The sequence below is a fragment of the Melospiza georgiana genome, chromosome 16, assembly GCF_028018845.1.
Source record: "Melospiza georgiana isolate bMelGeo1 chromosome 16, bMelGeo1.pri, whole genome shotgun sequence".
In the NCBI taxonomy this organism is placed as follows: Eukaryota; Metazoa; Chordata; class Aves; order Passeriformes; family Passerellidae; genus Melospiza; species Melospiza georgiana.
Genome location: NC_080445.1, coordinates 3,438,626 through 3,464,890, shown reverse-complemented (window position 1 = coordinate 3,464,890; position 26,265 = coordinate 3,438,626). Strand labels below are relative to the sequence as shown.

General features: G+C 55.1%; 1 protein-coding gene across 5 annotated transcripts in view; it reads right to left on the bottom strand.

Annotated features, from left to right (window-relative positions):
- TNRC18 (trinucleotide repeat containing 18) overlaps positions 1–24,670 on the bottom strand; it is a 54,559-nt gene extending 29,889 nt beyond the window's left edge. For 4 of the 5 annotated variants that reach the window (XM_058035930.1, XM_058035931.1, XM_058035934.1 and 1 more), the window contains exons 1-7: positions 24,415–24,670; positions 8,015–8,140; positions 5,821–7,623; positions 2,671–2,773; positions 2,092–2,297; positions 1,396–1,542; positions 721–905 (exon numbers count right to left, since the gene is read on the bottom strand). In XM_058035930.1, the coding sequence (XP_057891913.1) occupies positions 721–905; positions 1,396–1,542; positions 2,092–2,297; positions 2,671–2,773; positions 5,821–7,623; positions 8,015–8,140; positions 24,415–24,616 (2,772 nt within the window). In that variant the 5' untranslated portion in view covers positions 24,617–24,670. The remainder of the gene's footprint in view (positions 1–720; positions 906–1,395; positions 1,543–2,091; positions 2,298–2,670; positions 2,774–5,820; positions 7,624–8,014; positions 8,141–24,414) is intronic. The other variant, XM_058035932.1, reaches the window with a different exon arrangement.
- Between the last annotated feature and the right edge of the window lie 1,595 nt (positions 24,671–26,265).

The window sequence follows — 26,265 nt, the reverse complement described above, 5'->3', positions numbered from 1 at the left end:
GCAAAGTGGCACTGACCAACCACCAGGCAAGATCAAAACAAGGTCTTATCAAATACGCAGTGGAATAAAACTTGCACATTCTCCAAATGCAAGACCATTTGAAGACCAATCTGACAGAGGGTGACACTGATCTACAATAGCTTAGTCACAAATTCCCAGCTCCAGGAATCATGAGAAGGATGTCACAGCTTTCATTTGCATCCAAAGCAAAACATTTCTATTTCCAACTTGCAGCCCACATGTAAAATGAAGCCTGAAAACCAGAGGACCACTATAAAAATGAATGGGTGTAAAACACCCAAATGAGAGCTCATGACTTCCAAAATCTTTTCATGAATGGGATCCCTCTCCAGGAGCCAGTGTGAGTGCTGCAAGTCCTGCAGCTGCTTCCCTGAGCTGCTCAGGAGGTTTGTTTGGAGGTGACCAGAGATGAAACCACTCAATTACACACAGCCATCTATCTCATGGGAAGGAATCTAGCTCACAGTGCTGCTGCTGGGGAACTCTTCTGACAGCACTGCTCTACACCAAACCCCCCCAAAACCGACTCCAACTGCAGGATACACCAAATGCTTCACATCCCAGAGACCAGGGCAGAATCACTCAATGCATCCACACCCTTGAGACACACTTGGCACACAGGCACAGCTGCATTTTCTCCCCAGACACTCCAACTTCAGGCTGGTTTCATGGCCAAGCAAGAAGTTCTTGAAAACATACCACGAGCTGGGCACTCCTCTGCAGCTCCATGGCGTGGGCAGCCTGCTGCTGCAGGATGTACAGCTCGTGCTGCCTCAGCAGCTGCTGATGGGAGAGCAGCTGGAGCTGGTGAGCGTGCTGCAGGGAGCTCCTGGTTGGGGGGTACATAGCAGGCCACAGCGGGGGTGCCCGGTCCATCAGCTCTGCTGCGGAATGAGCAGAGATGCAGTCAGGGAGGCAGCAGGGCAAGGATGGATGAAGGATCACCAGGATCACTCAAGGCAATGGTCTCTACAGTCCCAGAGAGTATGCCAAACGCTGGGCTTTGCAGAAACACAACCAGAAACCAGAGGGGAAAGTGTGCTGTGTTCCCCTCTGCAGCCCCAATCCCACCACCCCTGTGCCCTAGGGCCACTGGATTTGCTTTGCTCTCCAGCCCTTGGTTTGATTTCCATGCCTGAGCCTATGAATGGATTCTCCTAACCAAGGACTCAAACTCTTCATCCCCTGCAAGATGAAGAGCCACTGCTAAAGATTACCTGTTTCCATCACCTAAGGAGAGGCCCACTCACACCCACCCCACAGCTGTGGCTGCAGGTCCCCACAGGTAGGTATGCTCCTCTCTGGCCCTCTCCAAAGTCTGTTTTCCCCACAGCTGTCAGAAAACAGTCCTCAGGCACAAGTTGACATCCTTACCAAAGTGTGGCAAGTGCTCGCTGGGGATCACAACAAGCTGCCCTGACTGTGGGTCTCTGGCAAACTGGTAGGCAGAGGGGAGAGCTCCCCCCATGGCAGGGGGGAAGCCTGGAGTCATGCCCTGGTGCAGGGAAGGGTGACCAAGTCCTGGAAGAAAAAACACAGAGGTCACAATTCAAGAGATGCAGACAGCTCTGTCACAGACATCTTTTATGAAAAATCCTTTCCTTAGGATTTTTCCTCATGAGAAGCTGAGAGGCCTCAGGAACAAAATGTAAGCAATGGTTATCTGCTGCTGTGGAATGCAACAGGTGCATCTGTGATTGGCCTCATGTGGTTGTTTCTAATTAATGGCCAATCACAGTGAGCTGGCTTGGACAGAGTCTGAGCCACAAAACTTTTTTTATTCTTTTTCTATTCTTAGCTAGCCTTCTGATGAAATCCTTTCTTCTATTCTTTTAGTATAGTTTTAATGTAATATATATCATAAAATAATAAATCAGGCCTTCTGAAACATGGAATCAGATCCTCATCTCTTCCCTCTTCCTGGGACCCCTGTGAACACGGTCACACAGCTCCTACCCACACTGAAGCCACCTACTGCTCCAAAACGCCTCCATCCCTTTTCCCTGCTGCTTTTCCCTGGGTTTCATTGGTGTGAGCACCCTCTGGACATGCTCCCTGGCAGGCACTCACCGTAGGGATGGCCAGCCAGCCACATGGAGGGGCTCCCTGTCCTGGGCAGCCAGGGGTGGGCTGCCAGGTGCGAGGCGGGGTCTGCAGACCAGCGCCCGGAGCCCGCCAGCGCTGGGCCCCCCGTCACCATCAGGTTGGAGTTCAGACCGTTGGTGGCACAGCTGGACGGGTGTATTCGGGCAAAATCTGCCAGCTCCTTGCTTTCTCTGGGGATGGAGGAGGCAAGAGAGACACAGTGAGAGGAGGGTCCAAGTGATGGAGGAGACCAGGAGTATGGACCAGCCCGCAGAACCTGTCTTGGCAAATGAGGGTCAATCACTCTAGGAGAGCTGTGATGGAGATGTCACATGTAGAATAAAACACTCCATCTCTCCAACCCTTTGAAGCAGGCATGGATTTGCAGCTTTCTATTAGGATTTCTCTGCTGAGGACTTAGGATCTGCCTATAGCCCCATGTACCCCACTCAGCAGCAACTTTGGTACCTACTCCAGGATGGATGCAACCCTGTCTCCTGTCTGGACTGGCTGTCCCTGAGCTCAGCTTGTGACACTCAGATGTCACCTCCTTCCAAGGCTCACCTGAGCAGCTTCTCCTGGTCCCTCTCCAAGCGCCCTGCCAGGAGGTGGCTGTCCCGGTGGCGGCTCCTCTCGTCCCCACAGTCATCTTCAGAGCGCCCGTGCCCTAAGAGACAACCCAGCACCATCAGACAGGAGAAATGGCCTGGAGAAAGTTGTCCCCTCTCCTCTGGGCGTGGAAGAGCCACTACATCCTTCACCAGTGTCCCCAAGGATGCTCCAGGTTCAAATTCTGAAAGACCAGGCAAGGCTCTCTGTGTGACCAAGATATTCTCACTGAAGCAACATTCTCCTGGTAGCACCCAAGTGCATGTGTTTTGAGGTTCATGTCTCCAAGACAACGAGGAACTACTTGCCACACCAGGCTGGTCTCCCAGGATAGCACAGCCAGCCTCGGAGCGCCAGGACCAAATGGACCACTGTGCTGAAGGACAGATTTCCCATCCTGGCAACAGCCAAGATGCAGCTGAATCCTGCACCAAACCACATAGTCCTGCTTAGCACATCTCAGGGAGGGGAAGGATTTTATTTCTGCACTTTCTGAAGCACCTTCTGATCTTGTAAATTAGTCTGGGAGCACTGAGTATGCTCTGAATCCCTGTCTCTCTGCAACAGGCAGACCCAACAATACAGACCCTCACAAAACCAGCGCGCTCCATCCCCTCCACAATTCACCCATTAGCAGGAATCTGCATCCCCCTCGAGACATGCAACAAGAAAGGGTCTGAGAGGCAGGGACACATATGGCAGATGAGGGCAGGAATCCAAAAAGGGGGGCTGGATGTTTGGCTGGAGAAACCACTTGTCCACAATCAGCACAGCTCTTGCAAACACAGCCTGGCATGGCAGCAGCTGCATCTGTGAGAGGTTAGGAGGCACCTTCACAGGAGCGAGCAGCAGAGCCTCGCTTGGCTCTGCCAGCACCAGGTACTGGGGCCACCCTTCCCTTTATCCAAGATCTTCACTCCAGCTGCCTGATTTTAAGCTTGCTTTTCCCTGGTTTTTTCCTTAGCTTCTTTCTTGCATGCTCATTTTTCACACAATTCCCTGCTGCCCCTCTCTGCACCATGCTTTGGTGATACAATCCACTCCTAAATCCCAGCCCTGCTTGCAGAGAGCACTCAGCCTCACAGGACTGCACCCCAGCAGCCCTTCCCAGGGTCCTCACTCTCCTGTCTGGATATGGTTTGGCACATGGGAAAACATCTCGGAACATCAAGTCCATCCTGCTGACAGGCAGTCTTTCCAAGGAGAGCTCTAGTGTGTATTTCCACAAACCTGGACAGCCCATGGGCTTTTTGCTGTCAAGTCTCCAATTCCCTCAGCTTTTACTGTCAGAAGGAATCCAGGAAAAAGACAACATCTCTCCCAGCTCCTTTCCCCAAGGCTCCTTCCACGGGCTCCAGGCACAAAACAAAGATGCTTTAAAACCTGGCACACAGCTCTGCCTCCCAAAGGACTCTCCAGGGTCACCACATCTCGCTCACAGCCTGCCAGGACACCCCGTGCAGCCCAGCCCAGCCCAGCCAGCCCCTCCCTGGCTCACTGAATGATGCCCCACACAGCCTCTGCTGCTCACTTTTACTCCCCAGCCTCCACAGCACGGGGCTCACAAATCCCTCTGGAGCCCAAACATCTTTCACTGCTTCTCAGCCAGCACTCCCTTTCCACACCCTGTCCCAGGATTTTCCCCTTTGGAGCCTCTTTTCCTATTTCTTTCCCCTAATCAATGCCCAGCTGTCTCTTTGGTGTCAGCAATATGGAGCAATTCCTTGGAGAGCTCACAGCCTCCCTCCCTTCCTTGGCAGAAGGTGAGTACATCCCCTCCCCCAGCCTTTCATTAGAAACACATTATTTTGTTATTTTATCATTGCTCCTCCCTCTCCCATCATCTACACCCCTTGTGCTCCTTTATTTCTAGACGAGTTTATCATCTTTTTTCCACACCCCCATCCAAACACAAACACTGCAGGACCTCTAATTCCTGCCCATCCTCCATCCCACCAACAGGACAGTCCCTTTTCTGGACAGAACGATGATTGTCCAGACAGTGAATGATCATTCTGTCTACATATATGAACATGACGCACGGACTGCATAGAAAAATTCAATCAGTTATGCATGGAGGAAAGGCTTAGGTCCGTTCCCTTGACAACCAATGCCCGGTACTAAATACTTGCATTTTACTTGCCAAATACTACAGATTAGCCAACTAAAGCCTGCTTTCTCCTTCTTAAAAGGTCTAAACATTCAAGCACCGTCCACTCAGCGCAAGCAAGCTAATGTTATTAGACGAATATCTCCTGGCACACAAAGGGGGGGCAGCATTTGGGGGGCGAGAGGAGGAGAAAAGCAGTCTTGTTTTCTGTCTGAAAGCCAACTGCATCACTTAGCAACGAGCCCAGAGGCCTGCCAGAATTCAACCCTTGTTTGCAGCCTTTTAGTTCGGCTCAGTAAATTACATTTAACGCAAGCTGGGAGCGTCTGGGACGACTGAACGGCTGAACAAACAGCTCCCTGTGCTGCCCACGAGCTCCTCGGCCGGCTCCCGGCTGTGGGGAGGGCTCTGGGAGGTGATGGGAATGGGGAGAGGGGCTGCTGCCCCTGAGGGAAACTGCTTCGTGCCACTCAAGTTTTGGGAGAGGGGGGCAAAGGCAGAAAAATGGGGAAGGCAAGGGAAAACCGGAAAGCTGAGCATTGCTCACCACTTTGGCATCGCTCCTTGGCACAGCAGAGCCCCGTGCCAGGCAGCCCCCGGGTGTTATCTTGCTATACAAGTCAAGCAGAGGACCAAAATCTCTCTGGTGCCATCCCCCTCCTGCCAGCACCATGGCTTAAATCAAAATCATAGGATTACAACACCAGCACAAAGGTGGTTCGAGAGGTTTCTCTGTCACTCCCTTTGCTAATGAATCAAACTCATGAAGGATTGTCCTCAAAGGGAATGAAAGTGGGGACAGGGGACTGACTGCCTCTTGCACAGGGGGTCTTGCTTCCCACTGTGGTTTACAACATGTCCTTGGCTGGCAAGGGAGGGAAATGCAGCTGAAGATGCCAAACTCAGTTCATGGCACGCAGCCTGCACTGGGTGGCTGCTCTTCCCAGGGAACAGATCCTCCAGGGAAGCCCTGAGACAAACCCTGGGGAACCTACCTTTGATGCTGCTGAGAGACAGCGAGCGGTCCCGGTCTGCCAAGCTGGGCCCCAGTTTGCTGCTGCTGCTGCTGCTGTTGTCCTTCTGCCGGGCCACGGCCACGGCAATGCCCACAGGCAAGTGCCTCACCTCCACCTCGCCCTGGGAGCCGATGCTCTCCCGGCCGAAGGATTTGGCACTCTCGGGTCTCTCAGGGTCCCTCTTCAGCTGTTTCGCAGGCTGCTGCAGCAGCAGCTGCTGCACCTTGGAGGCTCCCAGCTGTGCAGAGTCCAACTTCACGTTGCCCAAACCCCCGAAGGGGCTCTTCTTGCCGCAGCCCTGCCGGGACGCCGTCTCCTTGGCAAAGCTGCCGCTGTACTTGATGAGGCTCTGCATGGCCGAGCCCTCGCCGTGCGAGGCGGGGTGCAGCACGTCGGCGGCGCCCCGCGAGCCCACCACCGAGGAGCGCGGCAAACCGCTGGGGTCAAGGTAGACCTTCTTGGCTTCCTCCTCCACCCGGCTGACGTGGTTGTGCTGCGCGGCCAGCACCGCCATCTGCGTGGTGGCAAAGTTGCCCATCTCAAAGGGCTTCCACTTCTGCTCGGGCGGTTTCAGCTGACCGTGGTCCAGGTGCTGCCGGGAAGAGTCCAAAGTGCCATAGACCTTTGCTGCTTCTTTGGAGCTGGATCGCTGGAAGCGCTCCCGCTCGCAGGGGCGATGCTCTGCCTCCGGACTCGGCTTCAGCAAATCCTTGGAGGCCAGGAACTCCCTGCTCTCCGGAGAGCCCAGCCCCGGCCGGTTGAGGAAGGGCTCTGAAGTGACCTGTCTCTTCAGTGCCATGGAGTTCGTCCTGATCACCGAACCCTTCTCTCTCAGAACCTCCATCCTTTTGGCATCACTGTGACAAGAAAAGTCCTGGGACAAGAGTGTGCGGGAGGCATCTGCAAGGCACCGCTCCGTGGGTGACTGCAGCACCCCCACCTTGCCAAGGTCCTTGTCCTTCCCCTTGTTGTCACGGGCCTGGGAGGCGATTTGGATGGGCCCGCTCCTCTCGTCGTAGGCTTCGACCGAAGGCACGAAGGTGGGGGCGATTACTTTGTGCTCCCTCCCCAGCTCCTTGGCCGGTGGGAAGATGGTGTACATGCTGGAATGGACGGGCTGCGGAGGGAATGTTGTGGCTGGCGTCATCTTCCCCGTCTGCGAGGGGTGTGGGGATGGACAGCTACAGGAGATGTGCAAAGCGCCCACGGAGGGCAGCAGGGGCTCCCCCCGCTTCAGCCGCTCCGCGTGGGCGTGCGCAGAAGGCCTCATGTTCTCGTCGTGCCGAGCGGGGTCCTTGGCACAGCGGTCCTGCTCGGCTCCCAGGACCTTCAGCATGGGGTCCCCGCCGCCGTTGCAGTTGCTGAGGGAAGAGCTCTGCAGCGGGTTCTTGGACTTGGGTTCCCCGCCGCCTGCGCCCCGGTTTGGCATGTGCTCAGCCAGGAACGGCGAGAGGCGCTCGCCGACCTTCACCGCCTTCTCCACCACGCTCACTTTCCGCTCGCTGTCGGGCTTGGTGTCCTGCGTGAGGTCCACCACGCTGCGGGGTCGGGGCTCCTCCTTGGGCTTGCTCTCCTTCTTGGCAAAGGGCAGGGGCAGATCGCTCCGGCACGCCCGCTCCTTCCCACCGGGGTCTTTCAGGCCTTCTTTCGAGCTCTTGTGCAGCTGCCCAAGGTCCTTCTCCCGGAGCAAAGTGCTCGACGTGTGGCTGCCCACGGTCCTTGAGAGGGGAGGCTGCGGGTGCAAAGCGGACTGGCCTGCATGGCTGGACAGGTAGAATCCATCTGCAGAGTAAAAGCAACCAAAATTATCACAGGCTTCCAATGCCTTCACTCCTACACAGAGACAGGCAAGAGGTGGGAAACCAGGAAAGAAGGGATTTCAAGGATGTCTTAAACAAAAATGCCCAGGGCAAAGTGGACCAAGCAGGTTCCTCCATGTGGCATGTAAGACAGCCCTGTCTCATGCATACTGGGGCTTCAAGGAGGCTTCCACATCCAAAACCTTGGTACCGCTCAGCCCAGAAAACATCCCTGGCTGACCACCCAAGGCAGTTCCTGCTCCTCACGCCCAACACTCCAGCATCCAGCAGCTCCAGCAGCAAAACAAGCCCAAGGGACAGGGTAAGCACCCAGGGGTGACCGATGGGAAGGGCACACAGGGTCCCAGACTCACCTTTCTGTGACTCAAAGAGGCTGTGCTGTCCCAGCTGGGCCAGGAGCGGACTGCCGGCACTGGGAGGTTCGAGGTGGCTCAGGGGAATGTACGATGGGTAGAGACCGTTAGGCAGATGGGAAAAGCCTGCAGGAAACGGGAAACAGAAGAGGGAAACATGTTTTATCCCGAGCAGCACGCTGCCTTGGAACAAGCCCCGCAGGAGCACAGACTGTTGTGGCTGTCGGTCCCTCGCACGCCAGGAGCGGCGGTGGCGGCGGGGACACAGGCGGTGACACACGGCACACACAGCCCAGGGCAGGGACCCCAGCTTGGGGACTTCACTTCAGGTACTGACCCCACACTGCAGGTCCCCCAGCTCAACCCAGGGCTCCAACTCTGCAGCAAATGGAGCATGATGCTTCCTGAGCAGAGCCTGACACCTGAGGGCTCCGTGACCAAACCACCTGGCTGATAAGAGGTTTTATCACAAGTACAGAGACCTGTGGGTGAGGGCACTCCCCCGTGTGCTTCCAGAGCCATGATAAGACCCTCTTGCCAGCACGGCTTTGCCAACATAGCTCATTCCCTCTGCAGGTGCCCAGTACTGGGTTCAGGTTTTGGGAAAACACGAAAGCATCCTCCAGAGCAGCTCACAAAAAGCAGTTTCACATATCCAGACTCAGCATCTTATCCCAGAGGAAGGCAAAACAGACAAAGTGTGACAAACATCCAGGAGCTGATATGAAAGCAGCATATCCTAACAACCCTGCTGCCAGTGGTCTGAATGTCCTGGACACTGGGTCCCCAGCAAAACCCTCATGCAAATCGTCCTCATCAGCATTTCCTCAGTGAATACAATCACCATAGTAGTGGTAATAACACACACTATTGGCTACAGGCAGCAATTCCTCTCCAACACTGCCACCAAACGACACCCGCGCAACACTACAAACCCAACCCTCCCCAGAATCAGCATCCCAGTCCATGCCATAATTTCAAAACTGATTTAAAGCCATCAGGAATATCTGAAGGAGCTAGTCAAGCCCTCTGCAACCCTCCTCCCCTCCCCTCAGCCTGCATTAACAACCAACTTGCCCCAAATTCCACAATCCCACTGAAAGCAACAAGTTTGTCAAGAGTCCAGCATCCAACTGCCTCAAAACAACATCACACCAAAACCCAAGGGGAGACAGAGAAGTTCAGTCCCCGAAGCTGCACGTGGAGCACCATCTGCGAGAGCTAGTCAATATTTCACATTATTTAGACAGCCAGGATCTCTTTGGCGTACATGTTTGCATGCCGGCATATGTGCCTCACCGCCGCGGTGCTCCGCGCAGCTCCTGGCCCGCGGCCATCACCCGACAGATCCCAGCGGCGGCACCCAACACGCCAGCCCTGCAGCAGCAGGACCAGGGGAGCTGCTGGGCCCCCGATCTTCAGCTCAGAGCCTGTTTTCCCAGCAGGTAAAACCTGCTGTTTAACCCCGAGCACAGCGCTGCAAAGGCGCTAAGCGCGCATGCAACATTCGGGCCGCTCCTTAGTAACCCCAAACCGTCCGCAATGAAGATTTCCAAACACCTTTTCTTATTCCAGAGCTGGAGAGAGGTGGGTAGAACCCAGCTTAGCTTAGCTGTGAGCGGCTCCATTCCATGCCATGTATGCCTCGGCAGTGTCACTGTCACTGCTCCAGCAGGGCTGGGCTGGCAACGAGCCAGCATCTGGAGCAGGAGTGACACATTTCCAAGGGAACACCAGTCCCATCTGGCAGAGCACGTGGCTGCAGCATGGCAAAGCCCCTGGAGCACCCCATGCCATAGCAGCCCGGAGGCTCTGGTCACAGACATCCCCACGTGAGCCCCTTCTCCCAGCCAGGCATCAATCCCAGCTGCAGCTGCTCCACCAGCAGAGGAGGAACCACCAGCACGGGGAACACGGTGAGACACATCCCATGCTGCAGACACCACTGTGCACAAACACCCATGGCATGTCCCCACTTGCATGTGCTGCAAGGACAGGAAGCCACCTGCAGGGCTCCAGGGAAGGGACACACTCCTGGGCTGCCATCAGGCACAGGGACACCTGCACAGAGATTAAGTTACTGATACTCAAAGAGGCATTTTGATACCAGTTACATCCCTGGTCCTACGAGGGCATCTCCCTGCCTTCAGCATCATATTCTGACCAGGCTCAGTCCCAGCCCCAAATGTTCTGGGGCTTCCTCCCCAGTCAGCATCATCCCATCCTGCTACAGTGACCCAGCCTCAGCTCAGGGCTGCAGAGGAAGGAGGAGGAATGCAAAGTGTCCAAGCTGGGGACAGGTTCAGATGGATAGGTTGGGAAGTGTCACCATGCCAAGCTGGGAAACAGCAGCAGAACTGAGCTGATGCCACCAGCCAACCACCAAAGCCACCTCACACCTGGCAGCTCTTCCCAGTAACTTCCAGAAGCCCACAACAGCAGCACTGCTCCTTGGAGAGGCATAAGCCTAGCACAGGAGCTCAAAGCACATTCCAAAGCTCTGCAGGTGGAGAAACTGAGGCACAGGCAGGTGCAATGACTTGGGGCACCACGCAGCTGACCAGCAGCAAAACCAGAGAACCACTCAAACTCCAGCCTCGGGTCTACCAGTGACACTGTTTTTCCCCTTGCAAAGTGCCTGAAGAAGCTGCACAGGCTGTATTTACCTGGCTTCTTCCCTGCCAGGAACCAGAGCTGGAGTAGGGAGGAGAAATCCGAACCACAGCTTTCCTGGGGATGAACCCGATGCAAATCCAACCTCGAGGCACTGCCAGAACATCCCTTCCCCTGCAGAGCCCTCCGGCAGCCACGCTGACAGGCTGCTGGCGTACGACTCACACGGAGCCCAGAACCTGCTGCCCCAGTGCCCTGGGCAGGGCCTGGAGGTGAAGCTGCTCCTCTCCTCCATGTGCCGCGGAGCTGCGCTCGCAGGAGGCGGCCGCGGGTGAGCCGCTGCCTCCTTGGATCTCTGTGCCAGAAAGCGATGCCAAGGGGAGAAATTCTACCGCAGTGAGCAACGCACAGCTCACCCCAACCATGGGCATCTGCCAGGAGAAAGGGAGGGGAAAAGGGGAAACCACAACCATCTCCATCTGCCTGGGGCCAGAGTGTTTGCTGAAGCAGCACAAGATCCGCTTTGCCCAGGGACACGGCGACAGGTCTCGGCAGGCTGAGCCACGCTCCTCCAGCCCAGCGCTTGCCCAGAGGCGGTCTGGCACCACAGCACAGGCAGGGAGGTGCGAGCTGGCAGCACTGCCAAGCCCAGACTGGCTGTGCTCCCCCTTCCCTGCCAAGTTACACCATGCCAAACACATGCGTGTGCCCATTAGCTCAGCCTCTGACCGCCTGGGAAAGGCACCACCAGAACTTATGTCATGCCAGCAGGGACACACATGATCCAAATCAGCCCAGTTCTGGGGGTAAAAGGGTTCAGGGCACAGAGATGGTCCCTCAAACCACTTTATCCCTATAGGCAGCAGCCAAAATGCAACCCCTGTGATGCTCCAGTTGCTGCAGTGGATGAGCACACCTGTCCTCCTCCCTTCCAGCTCCAAGATTATAAAACATATCTGTTTTGCACAATTGAGACATAAATCACTAAGGACTGTTATTAGAGGAACTTGGCGGGCGTAGATGTGTCAGCCCACTTGCAAACATCTTCTTCATCTTTGCTCAGGTCTCCGAAACGGCGGCACGGGTTCGGGGGAAGAGGTACGGCCTCGGGTGAGTCACCACCGAGAGGGGATGTGACCGATGGGGAGATGAGATAGCAGCGACCGCACAAACCGCACACCAAACGTCTGGAGGCCGGAGGTCACGCTGGGGGAAGTGGGAGGGAAACAGACCCCACGTGCTCAGCCCGCTCGGGGTTGCCAGAGGTCCCCGTGAGGAGGGAGCTGACAGAAAGCATCGCCAGGCAGAGCTTGGGGGAAGCAGGCGGGCTGCTACTGGTCACCAAGAGGTTTAAACCTGTGGGGCTTTCTCCAACTTGGCCCCTCACACTTCAAGCCTAAAATTCGGTCCCAGCTGGACAAGTCAGTCAAGCCTGGGTTGTGAAGGAGCCAGACAGGAGGAGGGCATGCTGGAAGCAACATGCTGGAACTGAACGTATCTCCTCCATGGACATAGCTGCGGCCAATGAGCCAGGCTACACGCCTGAGGTGACACGGGTGTGTGCCAGCACTGGGAAAGCTGCTCCAACCCTCCTCAGCTGTAGGCACCTTCAGCATCCCCACTTGCTGCCAACATGCTACAGAGGGGACAGCTCGCTTGGACACCCATGAAGGGTGAAGGGCATCAAGTGGGAGCAACACGGAGACACCACTCAATGGGGAATTCACTCTCCCAGTCTGGTTCCATGTTTCCAAACTAACCAAGAGCACCAGCACATCAGAGAGAAGCAGCATCCACAAAGCTCATGCCTCGGGACAGCTTTCCAGTTGGAAAAGACCTTTAATCAAGCCCAGCACAGCTGGACAATCCTGTTGGCTGGTGTGGGAGAACAGGTGGCCACGTGCACTGCTGGCTGCAAAGCACACCCTGAGGCTGAGCCCTGGGCACAAGCCATCCTTGTCTGAGAAGCCACAGCCCTGGCACCGGAAGACCAGTAGCCTCCAGCACCCCGGGAGAAGTGAAGTAATTCTCCCCCATCAGCCCCATCTGCCCGTTATACATTTCTGCCACTTATGAAATATTTCCAACGGCCAGCATCTCTCCCCATCCTCCCCGGGCCATGATGGATGAGCACATTGCCAGGACTCAGGCTAGCATCACATAGTGCTCTGCAAGGGGCTAAAGCCTGACCCCCTTGGACTCTCCAATATGAGCCCAGCAGGGCTGGGAAACACAGCAGCAAGAATTTGGGTTTATTTCCATGGGATGTTTTGAACTCTGGGCACTCAGGGGAGATTTGCAGCCCGGCTGCAGCCAGTTCTCAGCGGGCCGCTGGGCACAGCACAGAGCAGGAGCTGCAGCCGCCCTTGGCCAGGAACACAATCACCTCTTCCCCAGTCCGGCCCGCAGAGCCTCACAGGCAGCCAACTGGGACAACAGTCCACGCCACAAACAGCTGGATAAACGCTTACGTCCCCCCTGGCAGGCAGGGAGGGAGGGAGGAAAGCAGGGAAGGTCCAAGCACAGCGAGTTCCTTCCCACCACCAGCAGGACAGACACCACACAGCTGCCTGTGCTTACCACCATCAGCGCATCCCTTATCCTCTCCCTGCAGAAGCAGCAGATTCCCAGGGAAGGCTTTCCGGGCTCCCCCTGCAGCAGCACACACCTCCCCATCTCTGCCCCGTGCAGCCCGGTGAGGCACAGCCTCAGCTATTCCTCATGCACACATTTATGGCTGCAAACAGCTGCGAGGCGGAGTGCTGACAGTGTAAATCTTTGCCACCTCCTCCCCTGCCTGCCGGGGCAGCTCCAGTGACACCCGAGGCACCGGAGCCGCTTTGACTCCGTGCCATGCACGAGACACCAGCGATACGAACCCCTGAACACGCCGGGCTGAAACCAAAGCTCAAGGATCAGATGTGCCTGGAACTCCAGAGGTGGCTGGTCCCTATCCCTGTCCCCAGCAGCCACAAGCTGCTGTCACAACCCACCACTCTCCGCGCCAAAAACCGCCCCAAAAGCCATATTTACACCCCATGCCACGGGACTGGCAGCAGCTTCAAAGCCCTAATTTACAGCCTCAATTCTCTGCATCCCCTGAAAGCCTTCGATCCCATCCCCGGGATCCAGAACAGCCAGGGCAATTTAACTCCCCATTTAATCTTCTAAGGGCCCTGGTGTGCTCGGAGACAGCATCCTCCAGTGGGGAGTCCGCACTCCCAGACTCCGCTGGCTTGAACAGCGCCGCGCCGCTTTCCTTCAGCTGCAAAAATCACTACCTTAAAAGCCAAGGCGAATTCTCCCTCCAGCTCAGCACAGCTCTCTCTATTGTTTCTTTTAATTTTATTTTATTCCACGTGGGAATCTGTGTCCAGGCTGCTTTATTTTTAAGTGTCTCTTGCTCAATATTTACTATCGCTCGCAGCTGCGTCAGCGCAGGAACGCTGCGCGCCCGCGCCAGCTTTCCGACCAGCCCTCCCGCAGCCATTCCCCCCGTGCCCGTGCCATGCCATGATTTTCACCCTCATGGTGAATCACCAGCCCCCCACAGCCACAGGACACTGAAGGGCAGGGTGTCAGCACAGGGCAGGAGAGGGTTTCCTGCTTCCATGGAAATAAATAACATCAGGGCGAGCTCTGCCGCTCACCTCCTCACCCAGGAGCTGGAACAGCCCCAAGAGCCTGGAGATGGCAGAGGAGGAGAAAATGGGAAGTGGCTCAAGGGACTGGTTCTGCCCCAATGTCCTGAAGACTTAGTTTCCACCATGCAACCAACTAAAGGCAATCCAAGTTATGACAACGCCCCAGGGAAAGGACACCAACAGGACACTCTGAAGATCTCCCAAAAGGTCACCCACCAGCTCCCCATTAGCAGCATCTCCATGGGGACAGCAAGAAGCCACCCAGGTGGGGACACAAATCACTCTGGCAAAGTGAAGGTGGCCTTTCCTTGAAGGTGGTCAAGATGGAAACCATCCCAGTGGGATTCTTAGCACGATGTGCAGCCAGTCCACTCAGCCTCAAACACGGGGTCTGGGAAGCAGCGATCTGGTCCCACGCTAATCCTGACACCCAAACCAGTGTCAACAATCCTGGGTCACTGCCAGCTGCTACAGAAGCTTCTCCCACATGCCCCCAGCCTGAAATCCCCCACCACGTCGGATGTCTCTCCTTTTCCACTGGCATAATTAAACCTGACACCCCAACAGGGGTCCACCAAAACCTCCAGGCTCTCACTACACAACCACACAGCTCTCCTTAAACAGCAAGGAGTGACACCATGGAGTCTTCAGCAGCACATTTACTAAAATGCTGTATGGAAATTGAAAAAATAATAATTTTAACTCTCAAACTGATTAGCAGAATCCTCAGGAATGCAGAACCTGGCTGCTAGACTGCAGCCTCGCCTTTCTCCTGATTTTCTAGGACAGCATGAAAATGCCTTTGCTCTGGTTCATCCTTCATCGTGTTGAAGATTCTTTACCCACTGGTGTCCAGCAAGACTGTCTCTGCTCCTTGCACTGGATGCACACTTTCAGTACAGGTGCTCCCCCTCCTTCCTAAGCACAGAAATTTAACCCACTCTATTTTTAAAATCTTATTTTTTTTTAAATCACCCAAACTCAGTGCAGAAGATGATACAAACAAGACAGCCCCCCCATCCCAAGCCCTGCCCGCATATTTAACCAGGCACCACCCACACACTGTCCATGGCTTCATTAGAAAAGAGCTCATTACCTTCCCTGCCAGAGCCAGGAGAGCTCCAGGAGCTCGGTGGGGGAGGTTATTGTGGGATGGCACCAGTGCTGGTCCCCACATCACCTGCACCGAGTGCCTGCCAGCAGCAATTAAATCAGCCTTCAAAGAGAGATCCCAGCTTTCCCAGCACCATTAGCCGTGCCCTGGAGGGAACACGGTCTATTTTCAGCCACAATGACTTAAGATCAGGTCACTAGCAGGTTAAATGGGACTGTGCAGCATCATCTCCCTGCCCTCCCATTGAGAAATTAAACTCTGCTGTGTGATGGGCAGCACCAGCCCTGGACACACACCAGGTGCCCACGGAAAGGTAAATGCCACCTGCCTGCTCCTCTCCTCTGCTCTCCATCACTGGCCATGGACACCCACTGGCCTGGCTGCCTTACCTCTGCATGGGGTGGTGAGAGGGGGTTCACAGCAGGATCACCCCTGGGTTCCTCCCTGCCTGTCCTCCTGTCCAGCACAGCGACAGCTCACAGCCAGAATGGTCCCACCACACCCAAGGTCAGGAGCGCTGGAAGGAGCCTCAGCACCCCTCATCCTGCAAACCCAGGCCTGCACAGCGCCAGACCAGTGCTGCCCACCTCACCCCTTCCTCCCCATGGTCCTCCCCAAGCTGGGGACTACCCCAGGCCACCAGTTCCACCAGGGTTTCACCACAGCCACCAGAGAGGTGGCACGTCCCCGCAGCAGCTCCATCTGCTCCGCCGGTGGATCCAGCACCGAAACCCAACCAGCCACCCCACCACGAACATCTGGCGGGGCGGTGGCAGCTGGATGTGGGTTTGTTTTGCCTCCCAGGCTCCTGCCAGGCGCAGTCAGCACGAGCGGGGATGACTCAAAGCCCGGGAGACGCAGCCTCCGCCGCTGCTTATTTTAAACCCTCCCGTCTGCAAAGCGGCTGCTGCGGCTCGGCACCTCTCGGGGTGCTTGGCAAAGGGGGTGGCACTGCAAGGCAGAACTGAGGCACGGCCCCACGAGCAGAGCTGGGCACCACCACACCACCACTGCCTGTGTGCTCAGCAGTCACTGAGCCCAACGCTGGGGGACAGCAGCAAAAGGGGATCAGCTCTGAGAAACAGCCCAGGGTGCAGCAAGGACATTGCCGATGACCCAAACGAATTCGTCAGCTCTGGCTTCATGATTCCCCTTGGATACAGCATAGCCAGGACACAGTGATGGATGCTGGATGCTCCCAGAGCAGCATGTGCTGCTCTGTGTGCCACAGGAGTGAATGCATCCCTCTCCCAAAGCCCAGCACTTACTTAAACAGCATCTGCAGGGACTGAAACCACCCTGGGAAAAATTCAGTGATGGGCTGCAGGTATTTGGGGGTGGAAGAAAGGGATCCACACACAGATCACAATCTCATAACAATCTTTTCCTTAAGAAACCAGGCTCAAAATCTCAGCCAAGTCTCTCCTCCTGACCCCACGCTCAGATTTTTTCCTTCCAGATGCTCCTGCCCTTCCCACACTTTCTTGAACATCAGTCCATGCCACCTTTTCTGCATCAAAAAAACACTGAACCACGAAGCAAAGGTGTATCTGTGGCCAGCAAATGCCCAGGACCCCACACCTCCCCACTGCTGATAATGGGAGATAAATGCATGGGTAAATATTATGGCAGTGTGGTTTAATTCCTGATGAATTATGCAAATCCGTATTCAAATTGAAGTGAAGCCCTTGGGCTCTTGACAAATTGCCAAGCTGGCCCTGATGACACCAGGCAGGGACGGCCAGCCCTCCATCAGGTGAGGCACCACATGGGTGCCCTATAAATGTATGTACACACACATGTATCTGCAACTAGGGAGACCAAGGAGTACCAGCAAAAATGGTTCAAGAGTGACTTTTGCACTTCTCCCTCCTCCCAGCTGCGTTTAGTGTGTCCAAAGAAGGCCACCAAGCTTTTGTGTCCTCCACAAGATGGAAGCAGCTTGGGATGATGGTGAGATTCAAGCAGGACATAGATAAAATCCACCACGTCCAGGGGACAGGAGGGGAAAGCCTGAAACACTTGTGCCAATATGACTGTCAGCCTTGAAGCCGAGGAAAGGAAGATGCGTCCACAAAATAGTCACAGAGAGGGCTCATCTGATGAAAGCAGGAATTTCCGATCCCACACAAACTCCGAACGTCCATTAAAAGTAGCAGAAGAATTACTGCTTTGTGTCACTAATCTCATTAGGGAGAGAGCCCTGCTGCAGCGCCGGGATTGCAGAGGGAAGCCCCGGCACACTCCGGGAGCCTGGCACGGCGTGCCCTGCCCATCCGAGTGGAGCCGGGCCCCACGGCACCCGCCAAGGTGCCTGCACCTTCCTCACTCACCCGCCCAGATCTCTCCTCGCTGGAGCCCTGTCTGCTCGGCTTGTGTGTGACACGGCGTGTGGGATGTCCCCACGCCCAGCAGACCGGGACACAAACACCGGGATGACACACAGCGCCTGCCGATAACACGGGAGCTGCTTCACCCACAGCAGCACACAGCCCAATCCCTCCAAAACCCTTCCTCCCCAGCACAACGGCCACCGCCGTTAACATTTTAAATATTTTTTTAATTAAAAGCAATTAAAAATGTGTTAAAAGCATATTCAAGTCACAGGGAATTCTGCTGAGAAGGGATGGGGGCATGAAGGGAATTAGGGGCAATACATCCAACTACCAAACGTAAAAAGAGCCCTTTGCTGGCAGGGATGCGTCAGGATAAGATGGATGGAGGCAGAAAAAGGAGCAACCTTGCAGAAGTTGCCAGGGATACAGCTCCAGAAAGACAGAGCTGAGTGCCTTAAAATTTCTGTTATTCCTCTAAAAAGACATAATCCTTCCTGAATATTGCTCCTTCCCTTGCTCCAAGCCCACCATGTTTGGCTTGCCTGCCTGCATCCAGCTCCCTCAAAATGGCTCTTTGGCCACTGCTACGCCGGCAATAAAATTTATTCCCAAGGTCACTTCAATCCTTTTGCCACTATTTCAATCTGGCTGGATTTAAACAAAATCCAGCCTCAGACACACTGAGCCCCCCCCTCTCTGCCCCTCCTTTCTGCCCATCACTTCCCCGATTTAGCGCTGCCAAACTCTCAACTACCTTTCGCTTCCCATAACCGTCAGCAGCAACAGCTGGAGAGGAAAACGGGAGCATATTGTGCACCCAGCAGCTGATCCTGGCGGCGTGGGGAGCGAGCCCAACTGTCACTGCTGCACCGGGGGCTCCTGCCACGCGTCCCCAGCCAGCGCCCACCGCGGGGACCGAGCCAAAGGGGCTGGGTGGTCGCCGTCCCCCCCGGCGTTTAAGAGCTGGGGAGAAGGGAACAATAAGCAAAGCAAACAAACAGCAGAGAGGGATGGTTGGTGGGTGAGTGGTGATGCCCACAGACATCCAGCTGTGGCATCCCGGAGGGAAGCCAGCCTGAAACGCGGGGATGGGAGGATATATGGGGAGAAGGAAACTGCCAAATCCTGGTGGTGAGGGTGAGGCAGCCACGCCGCAGCAGTCCCCTCCCAAAGTTTGGTTTTCAAAGAGCATCCCAAGCTGGAAAAGCCAGCGAGAGGCTGTGCAGCTGGACACAGCACTGCTCCCTCGCCCCGGCTCCAATGCGCAGGGAGCTCAGGGCTGCCCTTGGCTCCTCCATCCTGCCTGCATTTTCAGGTTGTTCAGGGCGCAGCGTGCTCTCCGTTTCAGCAGCGAGGCTGAACAAAGCCCTCCCTTGTCCTCGGCACCTCGAGCAGGCGATGCTGGATCGCGTTACCTAACCCAGACCAACATCTCCTCGTCCCAGCACGGCAGCCTTCGTGTCAGCACATGCCGGGCTGGCCCCGATTCCCTGCACCACCTCCTGCCTGGAGCTTTAACTGGACCAGTTTAGTGCACGGTGAAAACACACGGGGCCTTGTTTGGACTCGTCGGGCGCTAACCCCAGCTCGGGGAGGCGATCCGACACCCTCGCGCCGGTCGCAGCCGCGGCCGAACCGCAAGGCGCTCACCTGGACGGCTGCCATCATGACGTTAATTCCCATTAACAATGTTCATTTCCATATTCATCAGAAGATGGTGAAATGACGAGATGGGGGGTTATTTACTATATAATTATAAACTAATTTCAGCTTTACTCTGGGTTATCCTAGGAAGGAGATCTAAAATTTCCCTTACGAAAGCCCGGCTCTGCTAACCGCGTCTGCAGCGAGATTAATTCCCAGCGATTTCCATTTCTCCAACAGCTGTTCTGCTGGGAAAGAGCAGGAGCTTGTCCCCAACACCAGGGACCTGCCCAGTGGCCCATGCCACCCCCGGCTAGGATTTCTAGTGCCAGCTCTTCCTCCAGATCAGATTTTCTCTGGCACACCATCAGACAGGGATGGGACCCGTGGTTTTCCAACCCTACCAAGGAGACTCTGTACTGGCAAAGGCTCTGTACTCTGCAAGGCTCGCTCCAACTGGGAGAAAGGCTGCTAGAAACCACACCAATAAATTACACCTTTACCAGCCTTGTGTTACTAGAGGCAAGGACAGACTCCTGCCCATTCACCTGGGAAGGCGTTGGAAATCCTCACACTGCAGAGGATCCCGCAGGACCTTGCTCCCAGCAAGTTTACATCACCACACTGGCCCTTGGGCTTTTGTCCACATTCCAAGCCCAACATCCCTATCAGCTACAACTGCTTGGGATGGGCGCTTCAACGAAGCATTCCTTCCCACTGCTCCTGAAGGATGGAAATGCAACCCCACAGCCCACCAAAACCTTGGGAAAAATCACCAGGACATTAGAGAAACACAGCAGCTCAGGGTGGAAGCTCCCAAAAATGCACAAATCCACCACCATTTCAGCCCAGCCACTGCTCCTGCCTTCCTCACAGCCTACGAGTTGGCCGCCAGCCCGGGGGAGCTGCAGGGACATCACTCCATGGCCGGGCACTTCCTCCACCCCCGGGGATGCCGGCTGTGAAGAGCCGAGTGTGACGGGACCCAGCACAGCATCACTGCCCAGCACCACCTCCCCGAGCCCCGCCGGGACAGGCACACTCCCTGCTCTGCCTGAAAACACGTCTCAAAAAGCATCTCGTTCCACCAGGGCCCCAAGGGAGGGGAGGCATCCTCGCAGGCAGGTCTCCGGGCTGGCCGCATTCCTCCCGGTGTTACACCGAGCCCCTGCCCCAAGGAGCCCCCGGCACCACCCCTCGGGCAGGCAGGGAGGGGGAACCACGATTTCAAGGGCCATTAAACACCGATGGTATTTTCCTTGCAGCATCAAAACGGGACCGAAAAGAGCTGTGCCAAACCGGAGGCAAAATCCCACTGCGGGTCTGGGAGCCATCGTGCTCCGAGAAACACGGAGAAGCAGGGCACGGATCACTCCAGTGATCCACGCTATCCCAGTCCCTCTATCAGCAAAGCAAGTTTAGCATGGATGCAGCATGATGAGTGAATTGTGCTTCCACTGGCATTGCCGACAGCAAGGCCTCCTGCAAAATCTGCGGGCTCAGCAGAAGCACCATTTTGCCATTATAAGGATGGCTACAGCGGGATTTTGCTGGCACAGCAGCGCTGTCCTGGGGGATGGAAGGGTATTTTTATTTCTTTTCCTATTCTCCTACCTGGCCCAGCTGTCTGGAAAACTTCTCCCCGGGCACAGCAGGCTTGGAAGCAAGGACAGTCTCCAATCTGCCTTAAATCCCTGCATTTGAATGCACTTGCTAATGTGAAGTAGGAAAGCAGGGAAACCAAAATCTCTTCGCTCTGTCTGCCCGCTTTCCGTCCAGCCACCGCTTTGGAGCTGGATTTAGTCAGCCCTGCCCATAGTGGTGTGCCCCTTTGCCCGAGCACTAAAAAGTGCTTCTGAAGCATCTTTTAATGGAAGAGGCTGAGCATCCTTTTATACAAACACAGATCTGTTCCTGAAGCCCCCTCACCCAAGAAAGGATACCTCAGCACAGAGCAAAAAGCACATCTTTATTAATTACTATTAATATTATTTTAAACTCTGAGAGGTTTTTTTGGCTATGGGTGATCCTTGCTCACACACAGCCCCGCTGCTGTGCTGCCTGGCAGGGACGCGGTCCCAGAGCAGCCCTTCGCAATCGCGTCCGAGGGAGCCTTTTCCACCTTCCCCAAAACACAGAGCCTGCCAAGAACAACACGCTCCTCCGGGATGGAGCTGAGACCCGGACCCACAGACAGCGGCACAGGGAAGGAACAAAACGATAAACCTCCATATTTTGAGCTGCTGCAGAGCAGAGCGAGCCCTTGCTTTAATGGACTCGGCTGCCTCATTCCATCAATTGCAGCCTTTTTTTTTAAGCCTTCCAGCAAGCTCCAGGCATGAAATTCCTTTGCAAACATTCCCTTTCCTCCGCTATCCCTCCACAGAGCCCATCGGGGGAGCACCCGCTGCCCTCCTCAGGGATGGGGAGATGGCGATGCCCAAGAGCACAGGGGGGACAGGGAACGGCATCCCCGGCTCAGCTCCCGCCCTGGCCTCCAGCTCACTCCTCCCTCCTTGCGCTTCCAACAAAGGGGCTCCTGTCCCCGTGTCCCCCCCGCCCGCAGGGAGCAGAAATCCCCACCATGGAGCAGGAATCCCCCCGAGAGGAGCCGAGGGTGCGGGGGTCGCTGGACACAGCCCAGGCGGCCGCGCTTGGGCGCTGGGGCAGAGCCCGGCTGCGGGAACGAGCAGAAGGTACGGGAAAAACAAGGAGTCGGTGCCGGCCATAACTGGATTCTCAAATATGGCCAATCGTGCTATTTTTACAGGGGCGTATTTATTTTCGGAGGACGCTGGGACGGATTCAAGAGTCTCTTTCTTCAGCCCGGCGGTATTTAAGGATCGGTTTGAACTGGCTCTATTTAAAGGCTTCGCCTCCTGCCCACTTTTCTTAACCCCTTGCACAAGCCTTTGCGTTCCACCCCTCCTAAAAACAAAACAAACCCCCCAAAAAACACAACAACAACAAAAAAAAAAAGGCACTAAAACCACACACCAACAGCACCGCGAACGCAAACCTACAAAGGGCGCCTCGGTAGCAGGAAGCAATCATCATTTCAGGCGATATTGTTAAAGCCGTAAAACAACAACAACAACAAAAAAAAATATCCCTGCCTATCCCGCTGCTGTGGTTTAATGGGAGTTTCAGCTGTTAATTGTACAGATCTTTTTAATGGAGTTTAGCCTGACTGGGAATTGCCGTGACAAAGCCGAGCTTTGCGAGGATCGTGCCGGAGAGCGGACGGGGAGACCACTAAGGTGCAGGGACACGGGATTTCAAACAATTCCCAGAAAAATGAAAATAAAAATAATTTTAAAAATAAAATAAGAACGCAGTAAGAAAGAATTGGAGGTATCATACACCCCACTCCCTCTGTGAGGAGACCCAAATCTGAGGATTTCTCCCAGTGTGATAAAAAGCTCCCAGACCGCATCACGGAGCTTGGTCAGCTTGGAGAGACCAGAGCTCTGTGCCTCCCTCCTGACCTGCCTGGATTTCAGAGAAGGAAACTTTGGGAGGAGAAATAAAACTTAAAAAAAAAAAAGAAAAAAATTACCCAATAAAAAATAAGAATAATTTAAAAATACCAAGAATCCAATCTCGGTTTGGTTTGAGATTGTCCAGATGAATTTTTGCAAAGATCAAATTCTGCTGCATTAGGAGGTGGAGGAGAGGGGGAAAAAATAACCAGGGGGACAAAAAAAAAAAAAAGACAAAAGGTACGGAAAAAATAAGGTGTTTGCCCATGTGCTTGGCTTCACAGCCCCATTCGCTTTACACCTCTCCTCTTAGCACCTGGGAAATTGGCACTGCCACCTAGTCTAAAACTAATAAATCTTTTTCCCTCGATTCAGGCTGCTTCCTTCTCTGCAGATGTTGGCAATCAGGTTTGCAAATTTCAAAGTCATTCATCCCGGGCGGCTGGGAGAAAAGCAGGTTTATTATTGCAAAACCTGTCACCCTCCCAACGCCTAAAGTAAACTCCGAGTCACCTCTCCACGCCCAGGGGAAAGAAAGCGGAAAAAAAAAAATTAAAATAGAGCCAGGGAGGGAAATCAAACGGTCAGAAATCCCTTGTGCCCTCCTACAGGACCGTGGGCAGGAGAGTGCGGCAGCGTCCTCCTCCCAGCAGTGCCGGACTCCGCGATCCGCTGGGAAAGGGAGCTCGGAAAAGGGGAAAAAAATCAAAACCCTCCCAAAAACAAAAGTAACTTAAATAAATAAAAAGCTGATTGTGTGTGTGAGGGAAATAAACTGCGTATATTTCAGCGTTTACTCTTTCATTTTTATTTTTTTAATGGATATGCAGCCGTGGGGCTGCCCGAGGATGAAATGCGTCGAGAAGGGGGAAAAAATTCAAGGAGGGAGTAGTCACTGTACATGGCATGGAAGCTTTGTTCGCGGGTTTAAAAAATAAGAATTGCGGAGAAAAAGAAAAGAAAAAAAAAATCAAAACTAGCGGTGCCGGCAGCGCTGCCCGGAGGCAGCGGAACCTCAGCGGGGCTCGGGCTGTACCGGGCAAGAAATCACCAAAAGAGCCCCATTTTACCCCTTTTTCCCAGCCCAGGGATGGTTTTTTTGGCTGTCCGGGAAGCGCAGCACCGGGCAGCGCAGCCCCGTCCCTCCGCAACCCGATCTGCGCCTCTCCCAGCTTTCCCGAAAATCGGATTTATTCCCCGGATTTATTCCGCAGCCGCCGCGGCGGGGATTTTCCTCAGTTCCAACAAAACCGAACGCTGCAAGGGGGGACGTCTATCGGATAGGCGCGATTTTTCCCCCATTCCCTTATTTTTCCACCATCACCCTATTTGTTTTCGTACTTCTTCCCCATTCCCCTATTTTTTTTACGCCAAATCAAAACCACGCGAGGCAGAAAAGACTTGGGAAAACACGCAAAAAAAACTGCGAGCGCATAAATATATGTAATTATCGCGACGATTTATATTTTTTTGGTGGCGGGGGGGAGGGTGGAGGGGGTTAAACCCCGACCCCGGGTTCGCCGCGGAGGGAAGGCAGGGAAGGCGCGGGGGTTCCGCGGAGCCTTACCCGGGTGGGAGTGGAGGCTGATGCCCGATGCGAGGAATTTTCCGGGCTGGAGGGCGGCGGGGAGCCCGGCAGCCATGGGCCCGGCGGCGGGGGCCAGGCGGCCGGTGGCTCCCAGGCGGTGGCTCTCCATGGCCAGCCCGGAGAGCAGCGGAGGGGGGCCGTGCACCGAGCGGGGGGGCCCGAAATCTCGGCCATCCATCATCCACTCGCCGGCTTCACGGAGTCTCCCGGATCGCTGTCGATGCCCGCCACCGCCTTCCCGCCCCCCCCCCCCTCCCGCCCCCCCACCCCCCCCCTTCTCCTCCTCCTCCTCCCCCAAAAAATCAGATGGTTTTCAAAAATAAGGCGTCCAAGCGTCCCATGGCGCGGTGCAGGGAGCCAGCCCCGGCGCGGCGGTCTCGGCGCTGCCTGCAAAGGAGAAAAAGAAGGGGGAGGTGCGGTGAGACGACATGCCCCGATACCCCCCCTGCTCACAGCCACCCCCAAAAATACCCCCCAAACCCACCCGCACCTTCCCGGAGTGGAGGGTAGAGAACGGGGAAGAAGCGGGGAGGAAAAAAATAAAAAAAATCTAAGGAAAACTTGTGGCAAAAGGCAGGGACAAAAAAAAAAAACAAAAAAAAACACCTTAAGTATTTAAAAATAGTATTTAAAGAACTTAAACTTTTTTTCCGAAGAGTTACATTTGTCACGGCCGCAGCCCCGGCCGCGCCGGGCAGCGCCCGCCCGCAGCCCGGCTCCGGCGGGACCGAGCAGCGGGGACGCGGCACCGCACTTCGCCCCGGAAAGCAAACACACAAATCCCAGAATAACAACCACACAAAAAAAACCCCAAACCCACTCAAATATTTCTTCTATTTCTTTCTTTTTCCTCCTTTTTTTTTTTTTTTCCCAGTTCTTCAAATTATTTTATTTTCCCCGCTTTTCTTAATTTCTCCCCCGCCGCGGGCTCCGGCGGCGGCATCTCTCCGGCAGCCCCGTTTCTCGCTTCTTTTGGAGCTCATTCCCACGGCTCCAAACCACCGACTGGGCTTGTTGTTTGGGCTGGGCTTTTTTATTTTTCCTTTTCGCAGCGCCGCTTTCACTCGGGAAAACAAAACCCGTATTATCATTTCCCGGCACAGCGAAAAAAAAACCAAAAAACCCCAACCCAACCATATATATAAAACTATCTATATTTGTACTCGCAGCCTGATGAAAGGCTCCACTCGCCGCCGTATTTTGCACCGGGATAGCGAGAAGTAATAAACACAGAGGGGATAAAGTGGAGGTTCTCGCCTTCAAACCCTCTCCAAGCGCTACCGGAGCCCCGGGAGCCGCCGCTCCGGCCCCGCCGCCCGTCCCGGCTCCCGGGCGGCTGCTCCAGCGCGGGGGAGGGATGATTAAAAAAAAAAACAAAAAAAAAAAAACAAAACAAGGAAGAAAAAGAAAGAGGGGAGAAATGCTAAAATTATACCCCCAAAAATCTCATGGCTTTGCTTCGTTGGAGCTTTTAAAAAATTATTTTCGAGGGGATTTTGAAATTAATTAAACCCTGCCTGCGTGGCTGCTCGGAGCGAGCCTCACCCCGGGGGCTGCGGGAGCGGCCGGATCCCGGCTGGAAAGTCATCAATAAAGGGGAAAACGGCTAAAAAGGGGCAAAAAGCGGGAGGGATGTGGCGGAAGAGGGGGGTTCGGGGGGGGGGGGGTGGAGGGAGACGGGACCGCCGCCCCGGGGTCGGGGTGCGGATCCGGGTGCGGGTCCTACCTCGGCGCGGTCAGGCCGCCTGGTCGCGGGGCATGGCGGCGGTGCGGGGCTGGGGCGGGGGGTGCCGGCTCGCCGCCCTGCCCGCCGCCCGGCTCCTCCGCTGC